At 37.7% G+C, this 16,607-nt stretch overlaps 2 protein-coding genes across 2 annotated transcripts; both read left to right on the top strand.

Moving 5' to 3' along the window:
• The first annotated feature begins 8,661 nt into the window (after window positions 1–8,661).
• LOC121249300 lies at window positions 8,662–9,610 on the top strand. Its single transcript, XM_041148009.1, has 3 exons — window positions 8,662–8,919; window positions 9,280–9,505; window positions 9,591–9,610. Exons 1-3 carry the CDS (start codon window positions 8,662–8,664, stop codon window positions 9,608–9,610), a joined length of 504 nt encoding a protein of 167 aa, XP_041003943.1.
• A 5,020-nt stretch (window positions 9,611–14,630) lies between these two features.
• On the top strand, window positions 14,631–16,024 carry LOC121248567 (F-box/kelch-repeat protein At3g24760-like). Its single transcript, XM_041147061.1, has one exon. The coding sequence runs from the start codon at window positions 14,686–14,688 to the stop codon at window positions 15,982–15,984; it is 1,299 nt and encodes a 432-aa protein (XP_041002995.1). The 5' UTR covers window positions 14,631–14,685; the 3' UTR covers window positions 15,985–16,024.
• The last annotated feature ends 583 nt before the right edge of the window (window positions 16,025–16,607 follow it).

The following is a 16,607-nucleotide window of genomic DNA, read 5'->3' as shown; positions in this document are numbered from 1 at the left end:
AATCATTTTCTTCACTCCAAAGTCTTGTGCTGATAACAGTTGATGGTTTAAGCTAACTGACACTTTTTTTTTTTTTTTTTTTGTGAATGACAACCTTAAAGGACAGATTCTTATCCTAGGACAAAGTAGAGATGGACTTTACTCTATTTTTCATTCCAAGCCAGAAAATCTACTGCTTTTCTTGGAGTATCAGCCAATGCCAATGTTTGGCATTGTAAGTTAGGGCATCCAGCACCTCCAAGAGAGAGAAACTGAAAAATATGCACACCTTCCTATTATTGAGTCTTCTAAGCATGTAACAATTTGTGAGGCTTGTCAATTGGCTAAGGCCAAAACTCTCTCATTTCCAGCTTTTAATAATGTAATCATGGAGCTATTGGAAATAATACATTCTGATTTATGGATTTCTCTTGTTATTGCTACTACTGGTTTCAAATCATATGTAGTGTTCATTGAGAATTTCTCAAGATTCACTTGGATTTATCCTCTTAGAACTAAATCTGAAACATTCGAGTGTTTTATCAAATTCAAGTGCCTAGCTGAAAACATGTTGTCCAAGAAAATCAAAACTTTTCAATCAGATGGTGGAGGTGAATTCACCTTCACTCAATTCAAAAGCTTCCTTGCTTCCAATGGTATAACTCATTGTATTTCTTGCCCACACACTGCTCAACAAAATGGGCTTACTGAGAGAAAACACAGACATATTATTGAAATGAGACTTGCTCTCCTAGCACAATCTAAACTTCCAAACACCTACTGGGTTGATGTTTGTAACACCTCTGTGTATCTCATAAATCGTCTTCCTAGTCTAGTATTGAGTAATGAATATCCTTACTTCAAACTACTTCACAAGGCTCTTGACTAGTCCTCACTAAAAGTCTTTGGTTGTATCTGTTGCCCTTTTCTTAAACCTCACAACACTCATAAACTCATGTACAGGCCCAAGAAATGTATCTTCTTAGGTTATTGTTCCAACTATCGAGGTTATAGGTGCCTTGATCCAATGTCTGGAAAATTATCATCAATCTAATTGTAGCATTTGATGAGCATTTATTCCCTACTCATGATTGTAATTCATATCTACTAGTGTCCTCTGCAAGAGATCTGCCTCCTCTACAGGTTAGTACTTCACAAACACTTGCTGTCAGCTCACCTTTACACCACACTTCAACAACGGCCTTGATGCTTCACTCACCATTAGCCTTTCACCTACTGCACCTAACTCTCCTACACCCCAAGACAATTTCTCTTCTACTTCCAACCCAGAACCACCTTTAATAGCCACCATAGCAAAGGAACCAACTACCTCTACTACATCTTTTCCTGACCTTGCAGTAGCCACTAGACATCCAATGACCACTAGGTCCATGAATGGCTCTAGTTGACCCAAAAAAATTTTAGACTACAAGCTTTACTCAACCACTAAACATCCTCCAATGGCCTTGCACTCCATGGCCTCTGACACAACTCTTCCAGCTACACCCTCCCTTTTCTCATAGGTCATCAAATCTCCCTCCCTAATGGACTCAAGCCATGAAAGAAGAGTTTGAGGCTCTCCAAACCAACCACGCTTGGACTTTGTGCCTGAGACCCTCTCACAAGAATGTAATCCACAACAAGTGGGTGTTCAAAATCAAGCAAAAAGCTGAGGGGTCCCTTGACAAATTTAAAGCAAGACTTGTGGCCAAGGGGTATGAACAAAAAGATGGAATATACTACACTGAAACATTCAATCTAGTAGTCAAAGCTTCCACCATCATAACCATATTGACCATTGTTGTACATTTCAAATGGCATTTGAGATAACTTGATGTTTCTAATGCTTTCCTTCATGGCATTTTTGAAGAGAAGGTCTACATTGAACAACCACCTGATTTTGTTGACACACATTATCCCAACCATGTTTGCAAGGTTAAAAAATCCATTTATGGCCTTAAATAGGCTCATCGGGCCTGGTTCAATAAGCTTGCTACGACATTCCTTGCTCTTGGCTTCCATGAGTCCAAAGTGGATTACTCCCTTTTTATTTTTCATCACTCTAATGTTCATATGTTTGTTTTGATCTATGTAGATGATATCATCCTCACAGGGAACAATATCTTTACCATGACTAACTTGATTACTTGCCTCAAGAGTAGCTTCGCTATGAAAGATCTTAGTCCCATCAACTTTTACTTGGCATTCATGCTCAGTCCCTGTTCAAGATGAAAGAAGCTAAGCCATCAAAAACACCCATTCCAGCAGGAGCTTAACTCTCCCAACACAATGGAGCCCCCTCGAAAATGCTATTGAGTATAGGCAATTTGTTGGTGCCTTGCAATATCTCACATTGACAAGACCAGACATTAGTTTCTCTGTAAACCAATTGTGTCAATTTATGCACAACCCCACAACTATCCACTGGACAACATCAAAAAGAGTATTGCACTACCTCAAAGGCTCACTCAACCATGGTCTTTTGTTTACTCAAGGTTCACTTGCTCTCAATCCCTACAATGACTTAGATTGGACTGAAAACCCTGATGATAGAAGATCCACCACTGGCTATGCCATCTATATTGGGCCTTACTTAATTAGAGAGAAACAATCAGTAGTTTCCAAGTCTAGTACAAAAGTTGAATATCGCTCCCTTGCCCTCACCATCGTTGAGTTGTACTAGATCATAATGCTCCTCCAAGAACTTCGAATTCCCATCACCACGACTCCTACGTTGCGGTGTGAAATTTTAAGAGCTCTATCATTGGCCACAAACCCAGTTTTTCATGCTCGAACTAAGAACATAGAGGTTGACTACCATTTCATAAGAGAAAAAATCGTCAATCGAGACATTACCACTCGGTACATCTCCACCATTAACTAAGTGGCTAACATCTTCATTAAAGGACTTACTTCAGCTCAATTCTTGTTGCTATGTGACAAGCTCAGGATGACCACCTCACCCATTAGCTTGCAGGGGATGTTAGAGGTATATCAACATCAGATTCTGGCGTGAATGTAGGCTTGATTGATGCCATTCCATCTTGTCATGAATATCATACACAACTAGAGAGTAGCCTCACAACTAGAATGCTTGCATATAAAGAAATTCAGACCAATCCAAAGGATATCAATCTTATACTGTCATCCATTGCAATCACATAATTGATTCTCTTGAGAATTGAATATTTGAATACTTTCCATTGTAATCCCTTTAATCATGGGCATACCTTAAATGCTAGTTCATATGTAACATGTATATATACTCAATGAGGATGTACTGTAATGTTGTGAAGATTAATATATATCAGTTTCTTCATTTGTTTTTGTGGTACAATAGATTTTGATTGAAAAATTATTGGATTTGTAGCTTGAAATAGAACCAACCATAATTTGTATGTAAAAATCTCTATCGTCAATGACCACCACTCATCGTTAACCATCTAATGTTGTTTGGATTAATAAAGTAGGTGAGGAGCATGCTACTCAACCATGATCCAAAGCTATATTAGATCTTTTATATGTGTGTATATATATATATTTGAATTATGATTAATAATCATATATTTTCGTATATATATATATATATTCGTATATATATATATATTTGCGTATTCTAGATTTGTTGATTACCTGCCAATTATTCCTTATTTATACGTAATTTTATGCGTAGGACATATGTTATATTGACTTAAAAAAACTAGGCGAGCAAGACCAATTATATGAATATGATATTGTAGCACTATGATATATTTCCAATTGCCCCCACCTAGGCCCATTTATTTTTGTGGATCCAACCATGTTGACAATTCTCATTTAAATTTTTGTGAAAGATTTAACGAAGAGAGTCCCAAACCCACTTGATTCATACACGTGTAATTAAAAAATCAATCTGCCACATAGCCACCCTCTCATCTTCCCTTCAAGGCTTGTAAGGACTTCTTTGAGGGTCCATCCGTCTTTTCAACACAAACTGCATTGTGTTCTCTTCTATCGTGAGGCTATAAAATAATAGAGCTATTTGCGCAAATTTCAGTTCTCAATCTCCCAATCTGTCTGACGAGAAGTCCCTTACAAAGTCCCATCAATTTCGTTGACTGAAAATCTCAATTATTTTGTAAATACCCACCCTCAAATTTTGGTTGAATTTCATTTTTTTCTGCTTAATCATCTACTTGAATCTATTTTAGTTTGACCTTTTTTGGATCGGATGCTTTGGTTATGAACTTTTCATGATGCATTATTTTCTTTAATATTTATTTACAGAGATTTTTGGAAAATTTTTATGGATTTGAGTTACATATTAGATATCATTTTCTATGAGATCATGTGCAAAATGGTTATATTATACTAGATTTCACAAGCACAGATAACCAATTAGAGGATATTTACACAATGCCTCTGCTAGAAGATAGATTATGCATAATTAGAAGAGAATTAAGAATGATGCATGTTATGAATATTTGTTAAATATTTTTTATTATCTCAAAATTTCTTACAAAAACTTGAGGTTCATAGCCTATTTTTTAAGCGCTCTTGTTCTTCAAATGTCATCATGATATCCTTATCTAAAGAATTAGACAATCGAAAGGAAAAACCCAGTAAGGACTTCAACTCCTTTTTTTGTTTTTTGTTTTAAGGCCCCTATCTTTATACTAGACTGCTGAACAATCCGTTAAGAGTAGAGAAATCTTTTATTAAGTTTTTCAACTTTACCTATTCTAGATTGCAATTGTCGAGAAACTACAACAATGGATAATGAGTACCGAGTACCAAGAGTCACCAATTCATAAATGGTATTGTCATCTGACTTATTAGTCAAATCTCTTTCCTACTGCACCATAATACTTATGGTAGATGATGAGAAAATTGTCAATTGAGGTGTAGAAAACCTCATATATTGATCAAAATGGTTGTTGGAAGAAGTTTGTTGGGTGATTGCTAAAAGATAAAACGTGCAGAATAAGAATGTTGAATGATTATAGATATGCAAAGAAGAAGATTAAATGCAACTTGGATAAGCTGGAGACTGCTTCTTAAAGACAAACATGAGAACAAGAAAAAAATCATATCTCTCGTATCTTACTTGGTCAACATTACAAGATATATTAGACTCATTTAATCAAAAGTTATTTTACTAAGCCAGCGAGATTAAGGCCCTATTTGGGCACTCAGATGAAACATAAGTGAGAATAGTGTGTTTTGTATAAACCAGTGTGTTTATGTATGCAAACATAAAACCGAACATATCTCATCTCATCCCAGTAGACTTCAAGTCATCGCACCCTCCGTTCATTGATACATAAACATCTAGAGCTTTAAATAATCTTTACAAAATATCATTTGTCAAAAATATCAAGTGGATTTGAAACTCTTGTTGCATTTAGTCGACAGAGCTAACCTCATAGCTCTGCAACACTTACCTGGACCAGAGCAACTTCGATTATTCAGCTCTCTATAGTTTCTACAAAAGCCTCCTTCATTTGTGCACTACTTATTGTGATCATTTTTAATGATGTCAAAAAGAGAGAAGTTTAGAATAGACAATTAACATTATTTATGCTTTTGATATCAGGATATTTGTTAATACTTGATTTAATTTAATGTCCCTTGAATGATTAAGCTTGATGTATATATGCTTGGAGTTAAATTTATCTTATATCTATTGCTTGAAATACTAGCACACATTCTCAAAGGTCAAGTTGTCCACACAGTAGAGTCTTGAAGACCAAAGATATTAACAAATCAAACATGAGCAAAAAAATGAACAGGCTTACAAATAAAGTTCTAAGAATACTTTTGTATATTTTTTTCGAAATTCGAAAAAGGTTTAAGGTTCAAGATTTTTTTATATACTCATCAAAAATGAAATTGTATTTTTCACATATGCATTATATGTTTCAAAATTTGAGATTTGAAAATTTGTAAGATGATTGATTGTCTTCTTACATATGCATGATATGTTGAAAGTTTTGAAAAGTGAATGATGCTCTTTTTTATGTATGCAAAATGTAGAAATTTTTGTTTAAAAAGTGATTGATACTCTTTTTGACATATATAAAAAATAGAAGATTTTGTTTGAAAATTTTGAAAATGAATTATGCTCATTTTTTACATTTGAATATTTTTTGATTTGAAAAGGAAGTCTCATATGTTTATAAATGCTCATTTGATATCTTCAAAATTACATAACAACTACAAGTCTTACAATATTCATTCATCGAAAGTTCTCAATCACTATTTTCTAACATTGAGCCCCAATACTGGTTCAATTTGGGAGATATATAGTTTGCATTGTATTGTTATCCATTGAGTGTGCTTTGATAACATATCCTATCAGCTCTTGTATAAACAATAAAATGATGTGTGTAACCCTTGTGAGTGTAATAGGAGTTTTATATAGGGAATAACTGAATCATTACTTGTAAGGTGATTGTAAGTGTAGAAGTTGTTTTACACAAATTATTTGAGGCCATTTTGCTCAAAAGTGTAATAGGTTTCTATATCTACCTAAAAGAGGTTGAATAGTGAATTTAGAAATCCTCAAGGGGTAGCTTAAGGCGAGGACGTAAGCAGTGAGGCTGAACCTCGTTAAAATCCTGAGTTTGTATCTCTCTTATTTTTGTTCTTTATATTTACTGTTATTTAATATTATGTTCACATTTTATATTGTGTATTTGATATAATATTGAGAGAGAGATGACACGTGGATTTCCATCGTACCATGCAAGAGATCCAAACCAGATTACAACAACAGAAAAAAAAAATTTGCTTTTATATTTACTGTTGTTTAATATTCTGTTCATATTTTATATTGTGTATTTGATATAGTATTTTAAGAGAGAGAGAGAGAGAGAGAGAGAGAGAGAGATGACACGTGGATTTCCATCCTACCATGCAAGAGATCCAAACTAGATTACAACAACAGGACGAAAAAAAAAAAAGTGAGTAAATAAAATGGCCAAAAGATTAGTGCCACTAAATCCTTAACATTGGTCTTATTAGATAGACATATTCCCCAACTCCAAATAATAAACATTAAAGGGAAATATTCCTTTATGGGGACAGCAAAGACACACAACACACATTCTCCCTCCAAAAAACAAGAAATGGATGGCATAGTAACACGTCAGTTTGCTTGGTTTTCAATATTTTCATCAGATCCTATAAGAGGAGGAAATGAGAGATAAGCTTACACACATAAATAATGCACAACAAAAGTAGGTATCTTTGTTCATAAAACTCCTTTTTAGTGTTCAAGGAATTATGATTTTAATAACATGTCTCTTTCTCGGCCCCATGTGAGGTCAACAAGTCTTTCTATGCTCTAAAATATCTCCTTCCCCACATGCCCAACCTTAATTTACAATTAATATTCGTACCATTTTGATAGATATATGTAGATAAAGAGACAGAACTTCTACTTCAATATCATTAAAATGAAGCATTATTTTTTGGATGAAGATGGAGTTTGCCTGACTGACCTAGAATAGGAAACAAGCTTGGTGGCTAATAACATTAAGAGACTTTTACTTTAACAGAATTATAACGAAAATTAAATGTTAATTTATACTTAGTTCTCCTTAAGAGGGGACTGACTCTTTTGAATAGAGCTAATAAACAAAGCTAGCTAGGCTTAGGATTTTAGTAACTTGGCTTATTACAGCTTCAAAAGTTTTCAATAAATGTGCTCCATTCTAAATCCTAAGTCCTTGAATTCTCTAGAAGTAATAGAACACTCGAGTAATTCTTGGGTTGTTAAGTCCTATTCAAATAGTGACCCATAACATGGGGACCAACCAGATCAATGAACAATGGACATACAAGTGTATGGAAAAGAAACATGCCACAAAGGCTAAGCAGTAAGCACATTTTGGGTCTCTCTTAAACCAGATTTTTTTCCTTAACACTAACACCACATGGTCATCTTATATAACACTGAACCACCCCATATTACAAATAATCACATGCCAACCCTTGTCCACTCACTGCCCGCTTGTCTCACCATCCCTTGGATTCTCTCGTCCATTCCCTTTGTCTTCATCTCCAAAAAGGCCTCATAAAGTAGAAAGGAATCTGTAGCAAGCAAACAACATAGATTGATCTCTTAGGGCTGTCATTTTGACCAAGATACTCATCTCTTTCTCTCCCCCCAACCTCCCCCACACTCACATACACAAATACTATATAAAGGAGGCTTCTAAGAATCAGACATAGACATGCAGGTAAACTTAGCTCTTTCTTGACCAAATAGTCTGAAGTGTAGCATCCACGCCGCAAAGCTAATGTCCCTCTTTGTGATTTGTAGCAGATTCTCCAATGGCTCTTTAAGGTAACATGTAAACTAGAAAGGCAGAGCACTTCTATTCCTTCCAATGAGAAGGAAACGATTAATGGTGAGCTAAAACTTTCGGATCCTTTACATACTTTACACTAATCAAGCACGCTTCAAATTACTAATTTACTTTTTTTTTTCTGACAGATCGTGAAGCTAAATCGAAACATATACTACCGTTTAAGCATTTTCGATTGCGTGGAAGATTTGCAAGCAAGATTTTCAAGCCATTTAAGATTTTATATAGAAGAAACATTTCAAAAGATTGCTTCCATAACACCCTCAATTTGAGAAAAAACATACTTGGAAGTTTTAACAGAAGGCAGTGTCGGATCCACTCGATGAAAATGAAGAAAGATGTTGATCGAGGACTAGGAATCAGTCACAAGGTGGATTCTGCATCTCATGTTGGAAACAAAGTTCTACCAATTATAAGTGAGACCACATTGTCAACCTCCACTAACACAAATGACCAATGTTGCTCGGCGGAAAAGAAAGACATGCTTAAAGGGGACAAAGCCAACACCATGTCAAGAATAAAAGAGCTATTGAGATGGGCTACTGTTCCAAAATCAGAGAAGGGAGGAAAATTCATTGTTCGAAAGGTTAGTTAGCTAACCTCATGATTCAAGACAAGCCCTTTTCTTTGCTCACTTTTTAGATTTGGTCTCACTTTGTCACATCCAAAAATCAATTCCTTGGAGAAATTTAGGAAATTTCTTTAATCATGAATCATTATAATGACTTTAATAAGCATATGGACTTTAAAAACGTCAAGGTATTTTCATTTGAAAACTGAATAATGTGAAAATCACATATATTACTTCTTATGCACATCATTTGTATAAAATCTCTGAACTTGTACACCGTTTTAGGGGTTAAAAACAAAAAAAAAAAAATCTTAGCTCCTGGAATGGATGGTCACAAGCCTAGACTAAAAGCTAAACAATGTCAACATCTTTCAGGTTCTTCACTTCCGAAACCGTGGAACCCCGAAAGTTGTGAAAGATGATGACCAACTTAGCAATGACTCTCCAAAGATCAGTTTTTGTTGGGATGTGGAAAGCTGCTCTACCACTTCTTCTGCCTACTCAACGATGTCTATGGCATCCTCTTCAAAACTAACCCTGATTCAAGACAAAGATCATATCAATTCTAGAAAAGGAAACTGGATCACCACAGACTCTGAATGTAAGACTCATTTCCTCTTTTCTTCTTCTTTTAAGAACAAAAAAAGGAAGGAAAACTGCTTATCTTTGTTTATTTCAATTGGCAGTCGTGGTGCTAGAGCTTTGAAGAAAGAGAGATAGATGAACTTCCAAGGTTAAATCCAATCAAAACTGCTTAGGCATTGTATTACACCTATCGATAGGTTATTCTTCGTTCATTCTAATTTCTCCTAAATTTCATAGGAATTTATTCTACATCAATGTAATTCTCTGATGTGTACCTGCACTGTATTGAAGATGGCCTACAGGGTGAGCTGCTTATTGTGATTAGAGACTGTCTGCCATCCATCTTACTAATGATTAGACATTATAATCTTTAACCGATTTTATTATTATTATTATTATTATTTTAAACAAAGGACGAGGTCTATCCCTCTTATTATAAAAACCCTCGCTAAGGCGGAGGAACAACCATGAATACAATGTGGTCAAAAAATTAAATGTTACATCAAGTTCGAATATAAGGAATCCCCAATTTATCCAAGCGAACTACACCCCGTAGTTTTCCTTGCACACAATCTTCTCCCATCAAATCTATAATCATTCATTTCGTCCATTCTTTAGCCAGAAAATCCGTAACCATATTAACTTTTCTAAAAATATGTCGAAACTGAACCTTAAGCAAACAAACAAGCATCTTTACTTCCTCCCAGAAATCCCATAAAAATCAATATTTACTAATACTCGAATTCAGTCATCCAACCACTACACTAGAATTGAACTCCACCAAAAAATCTCTCAATCCAAGCGAACGACACAACTGTAACCCATCAAGTAAAGCATGGCACTCCGCAATTGTGTTCGTCGCTTGGCCATAAAAATGAGCAAATCTTGCCAAGACTCTTCCCTGTGAATCCCGAATAACACCTCCACCACCCGACATCCCCGGATTGCCACAAGACCCACCATCTACATTTAGCTTTAACCTTCCCACATTTGGCGCCTTCCACTTTATCATTCTCGGCACTTTTGCACGAATTGGTACAACGGGGCAATTTAATTCCTACATCACTCGTAAGTCTTTTAACTTCCATTTTCTGAAGTGCCACCACCTGCTAGTAATCTCTATCAATGTAACTTTCACAACCCGAATAATACTCCTCCAATTATAATGTATATTTTCCATCTGAACTGTATGTTGAAATCTCCAAAGAGCCCAATAAATAATAATTGGAATGCCCCTTGAATCCAACCAACCTGAGAGGAACTAGTCACACGACCCCACCAAAAATTCATCCCTCCTTCCTAGTTTCGAATTCTTGGCACTTGCACCTCACAAATAGCAGCAAAATAACACCAGGTTCTAGTCAAACCCTCACTTTCCCAAAGAACATGATTTAATGTCTCAACTTGGGGTTCAACACAACAACAACATTTTGAAACAATTAGAATTCCAAGATATTGGATCACAGCATCCACAGGCAATGCTTTCCTTCTAGCTCTCCAAAACATGAAAGACATCTTTGCCGACACGTAATCCTGCCACAGCCACCTCCTTCATGGACAAACAATCCCCTATTTTTGAATTAAATTCCAGGCCGACTTCGTTGTGAATTTCTCATTTGCGGAATGCACCCAAACACACATATCTTCCCCTTCCCTTAATCTAACGCATGCCTGCAATATCTTTTCCACCACAGATTCTTCAACAAGAGATCTCAATAACATCAACTTCTACCCGTTTTCATCCAGCACATTACGCAACTTCAATTTCCCATCCCCAACCACCAAATAATCCCTGCCAATGGCCCATCTCTCAACCAGTTGTTATACCAAAAATTTTCCTTCTTATTCCGGATCTTCCAACTCGAATTACATAACACAGTTGGCATTAACCGCATGACTCCTTTCCAAAACCGAGTTCCTTTCCCCAAGGACATAATCAATGAAATGTGTGAATCCCCCACATATTTGGTGGAGAAAAAATCTGACCACAGCGAACCTCCCATAATTAATTTACAGGCGAACTTCATAAGCAAAGAATTTTGAACCACCACAAGATCCCTTATTCCAAGTCTACCTTCCTCCACCGGTAAACAAATACTCCTCTAAGAGATCCACTTCCTCTTTTTATTTTCCATAGAAGAATCCCATAAAAAATTTGATAAACTCTTTTAATCGTTGACATAAGCCTTGTTGGCAAATTCAACACTAAAAGCATATGAATGGGCATAATGTTCAAAACATACATGATCAGAATAATTTTACCTCAAAAAGAAAGCAATTTGCTTTTCCAACCCACTAATTGTTTTTTGAATTTTTTCCAACAACGGATCAAACATCCGTAATCTCATTCGCCCCACAAGTAATGGAATCCCCAAGTATGTACACGGCCAAACACCTTTGTCAAAGCCAGACAATTGTTTTAAAACCTGTTTTCGTTCAACCGAGATATGATTAGAGAAAAACAAGGAAGATTTATCAGGGCTAACCAATTGACCAGACATATGTTCATATTTGTGCAGCACGTCCATCAACTTCTGAAAAGATGCCTTGCCACCATTAACAAAAATAAGAGATTATCCGCGTACAACAAGTGACTAATCATGATTCCTTCACTAGGATTAAATGGCTTGATCCTTCCCAACTGAAACTCCTTATGCAGTATCTGTGACAACACTTCATCTGGTAAAATAAACAAATAAGGTGATAAATGATCACATTGCCGAAGTCCCCGAGAAGACTTAAAAAAAACCCTGGCACAACCACTCAACATCACTGAATAGAATGGAGAAGAAATACAATTAAAAATCAAAATTTTCTCCATTTTTTCGAAAAAACCCAATCTTATCACAACCTCTAATAAAAATCGTCAATTCACTCGATCATAAACTTTGGTCATATCAATTTTCAGCATAACATTTCCTCCCCCTACCTTTCAATTAATTCCCTAAACCAACTCATGTGCAAGAGCCATATTATCAAAAATACTTCTGTCTCCAATGAATGCGAATTGTTCAAGAGAAATAAATCAATGGAGAAGCACCAATTGAAATACCATAACCTTCGTTATGTTTTATAGACCATCGAACATAAACTAATTGGCCAAAATTGCCCAAACCCCACAGGTTCATCTACCTTGGGGATGAGCACTAAATTTGTCACACCAAAAAAAGTCGTAAAAGGCTTCCCCTCAAAAAATTCTTGAGTCATCTCCTGAATATCCTACTTAACAATATCCCATTCAAGTATAAAGAAACTTGCAGAGAAGCCATCCTGCCTCGGGCTACTATCCGCCGGAATGGACCAAAGAGCTGCTTTAACCTCCTCCATCAATGGTCCTGCACATAAGTCCTCGTTCTCCTGTATAGAAACCGACAACATTTGTAAAGAAAACGAAGCCTCTTCAAACTGCATGTTGGTCACCATTAATAGCTCTTGAAAAAGTCCACAGCACCCTGATGAATCTCCTCTGCAGACTGTAATATCTGTCCATTTTCCAACCTCATGCGATCCACCAGCTTATTTTTCTTCTTTACTCTCATCATCGCATGAAAAAATGTTGTGTTAGAATCGCCCTCCGTAAGCCATTTCACTTTAGGTTTTTGGCAACTCAAAATTTCCTCACGATGCAACCACTGCAAATGCATTTGTTTATATTGAAATAATTCATTTTCATTGTACTGACTATACTCCGCACTAACTGATTGCTCCAACCCAAAAATTCGATCTTCAAGTTTTCGAATTTCCACATCAACTCTCCCGAAGACTTCTAAATTCCACTTCCTCAAAACTCCTTTCAACAATTTCAATTTCTTACTCATGTGCACCATTGGACAACCTTCCACTCTCCCACTCCATACCTCTTTCACCAATGCCAGAAAATTATCATGAAAGCCCTACATGCACTGAAAACGAAAAGGCCTAGCCACAAACCTCCTCTCACGAACTAAAGAAACCATCGTCGGAGAGTGATCCGAAGATGTTCTTAGCAAATATACCACCCGAACATCAACAAATAAATTTAAAAATTCTATATTCACCAACACACGAGCCAACCTCGCCCAAATCCATCTCCCCCTAACCTACCATTATACCATGACAAACGCTGACCATGACAAACTCTGTCCCTCATAAGGCAGATCTTTTTGTTTTGGTTGGAAAACATGGCTTATGAGAGAAGGTTTTTCTTCTTTCAATTTCCAATCGCACGACTCCTCCGTATTCTTGACCGAAACATGCATGGGTAAAAAGAAAGAAATGCTCCAAATGAAGCGAACAGGCCGGGAGACCCAAGACAAGTGTCATGCAAGCATGGGCCATGACATAAGCCCAAGGCGTCCAGAAGCTTTCACCAATGACATGTGCTTCTCAGTTCTCACGCTACCCTTAGCGTATACTTCACAACCCAGTCGGCTATCGCACTTATTGCAACCCACTCCGCAATAGATTAGATCTCCTGCAAGCATGGGTGCAGGAAACCCCCGGACAGGCGGTCACTCGTCTAAGTTCAGGAGTTGCGAGGTTCACAGACTCTTGTCCTACACTCGAGTAGGGGATTATAAGGGATCTATATTCAACTAATGAGGTTACCTTTGTGTCATGTAGGCAATTACCTATCCTAGTACGCATGTTCGATATCCATATCACAAAGTAGAAGAACATCCCCCAATGAATGGCTAACCAACTTGCCTCAAGTGAACGCTTCCCTCCAAAACTTTATTATGAGTTATGGTATATTTGTTAAGTGGACTAAATGAGCAGGCTTTCTGTTTTGGACTGGAGTTCAGAATTGAAAGAATGTTTTGCATTCAGATTTCGTCTGCACATCTCTTAAACAGGCTTTCCCTCTTTCTATAATAAGCATTATTCTACCATATTGTTAGGAGGTCGGCTGCCTCTGATAGAATCAGTTGTGATCACGCTTAACACTCGTGTAAACACGATCAATTTTTGGAGATGAACCTTCAGAATTCTTACCTGAAATTTAGCCGTCTTTAGATAAGGAAAAAAAAAGCATATAAAATGAGTCTCAACAGCTGTGAGCTTGAGAGATTGATATTGGCAACATGCTGAAAATCGATGGAGAGTGGTTGAATGTTGTTGGCATGGCTAGTTAAACCACCTTGAAAGCACCGGGACCAATCAAAAGAAGAAGAATTACGAGGAGACGTTGACTAGTTCAATAAATAGCATTCTGCTATGGCCGAGAAAACCGATGCAAGTAGGGACCTGCGAATGCGACGCAGGGGTCAGCCAAACCTATCCACGCATTATATATTCTATTCATGCATATATATGCACCTACTCCTCCTCCCCTCCTCTTCAAACTCTATTCGCCTCCCGAAAATGACCGAATTTAGCATTCTGGGCTTCGACCTCACTGAGCATATCCTCTCCTTCCTCCCAATCCCGACGCTTCTCAGAGCAGCCTCCGTCTGCAAGCTCTGGCATTCCATCATCTCCTCCCCTGCCTTCTCCTCTCCCTCCGCACGTCCCCATGCCTTAAGCCAGCCATGGTTCTTCCTCTACGGCCTCCACAACACCTCCTCTAAGAACCACCAGTCCTTCGCCTTCGACCCTCTTTCCAACCTCTGGTTCCGCCTCCCTTCCTCTTCCTCCTTCCCTTTCCTTTCTCCCACCTCCTCCTCCTTAATCGGCTCCCAAGGCTTTCTCTTCACCACTGCCCCCTTCTCCTTCTCCCCCATCCTCCACCGCTTCTCCGACATCTTCACCACCTCCCCTCCCAACTACTCCCGCGACAACCCCCTCCTCGGCGTCTTCCACGCTAATTCCGACAAACCCACATTCATTGTTGTCGGGGGTGTCAGGTTCATCGGCAACCTCGTTGACATCGAGGACCGTTTGGCCGTTGAGATATACGATCCCCATCTGGATTCCTGGGAGATTTGTCCCCCTTTGCCCGCCAATTTCAGCTCGGGTAACTCCTCCTCATCCCTGTCCTCGGCCTTGTTCGGAGGCAAGTTCTACGTGCTTGGTATCTATTCTTGTTTCGTTTCGTCCTTCGATTTGGAAAAACATATCTGGAGCGACGTCCAGACGCTACGTCCTCCTGGGGTTAACTTCTCCTTCTTGCTCTCGTGCCGGGACCGGCTTGTTCTAGCCGGAATATGTAATTCGCCACTTGGGTCGTCGTTTAATCTGTGGAGGATTGACGAGAACACCATGGAGTTTAGCGAGATTGCGATCATGCCTCAGGATTTGCTTTACAGCTTGTTTGATAGTGATGAGGATGATAAATTTGCGAGCTTGAAATGCGTTGGGTTGGGTGATCTTGTCTATGTTTTTAACGAAGAGAACCATAAGAGATGCCCAGCTTGTGTTTGTGAGATTAGTAGTGATCAGTCTGGCAAGTGTAAGTGGAGGAGAGTGCCTCCATTGCCTTCACCTGTTAATAAGTTTCACAAGGTCATTAGCTTCTGTTCCACCGTCTCGCTGCGTAATATGCTTCGGGTTGGAGAGGAATTAAGTGATCGGTGAGGTGCATGCATGCTATGCCTGAGTGATCAATTCCTCATTTTACTTGTTTAGTATGAATGCATCCTTAAATTCCTTCTTGGCTTCTTTTTCTCATACTTACAGGATCGTATTGGCTCCTGTGTTACCATTGATATCCATCATTACTACTTTCAACATTTTATATGCATTGAAGTTCTATCACTGTTGGATTTTGAGTTCTTTCTAACTTTTAGTTTGTCACTTTTCTCACATTCAATTCAGATAATGGATTTGCAAGATTCAAATACGTCGATGAGGGATAGATGATGTCTTGGTCAAAACAAATATGTAATGTAGCTGGAGCTGGGTCATTTTATCTGCCTACCACCTGCATTTTGTTCTCATTCATTCAGCATTCCTAATAGATATATACTCATCGTTTGCAGAGACGGAAATCGGACCGAAGCAGATGTTCGGACTAGGGGTGTAACCGGTCCGGTCCGGTTTCAGACAAAATCTAAAACCGAATCGGTATGTATTGATTTTGTATTTTTCAAACTTGATTACGCACCAGTTACCCTCCTAAATTGATACTTCCGGTTTTACTGGTTTCCGATCCGGTTCGATTTTTTAATTTTTTTTAAATGTAAGTTTCATAATTTGTC

Source organism: Juglans microcarpa x Juglans regia, chromosome 2D, assembly GCF_004785595.1.
Source record: "Juglans microcarpa x Juglans regia isolate MS1-56 chromosome 2D, Jm3101_v1.0, whole genome shotgun sequence".
Taxonomy (NCBI): domain Eukaryota; kingdom Viridiplantae; phylum Streptophyta; class Magnoliopsida; order Fagales; family Juglandaceae; genus Juglans; species Juglans microcarpa x Juglans regia.
The sequence above is the reverse complement of the archived record's forward strand: the minus strand, read 5'-3'. Positions and strand labels throughout refer to the sequence as shown.

What these genes read in the sequence shown, in the direction of transcription:
- LOC121249300 (XM_041148009.1), top strand. Translation starts at nt 8,662, where the DNA reads ATGAAGAAAGATGTTGATCGAGGACTAGGAATCAGTCACAAGGTGGAT. An exon ending in GAAAATTCATTGTTCGAAAG is followed by an intron (nt 8,920 to 9,279) that starts GTTAGTTAGCTA and finishes AACATCTTTCAG; the next exon opens with GTTCTTCACTTCCGAAACCG. An exon ending in GATCACCACAGACTCTGAAT is followed by an intron (nt 9,506 to 9,590) that starts GTAAGACTCATT and finishes TTCAATTGGCAG; the next exon opens with TCGTGGTGCTAGAGCTTTGA.
- LOC121248567 (XM_041147061.1), top strand. Translation starts at nt 14,686, where the DNA reads ATGGCCGAGAAAACCGATGCAAGTAGGGACCTGCGAATGCGACGCAGG.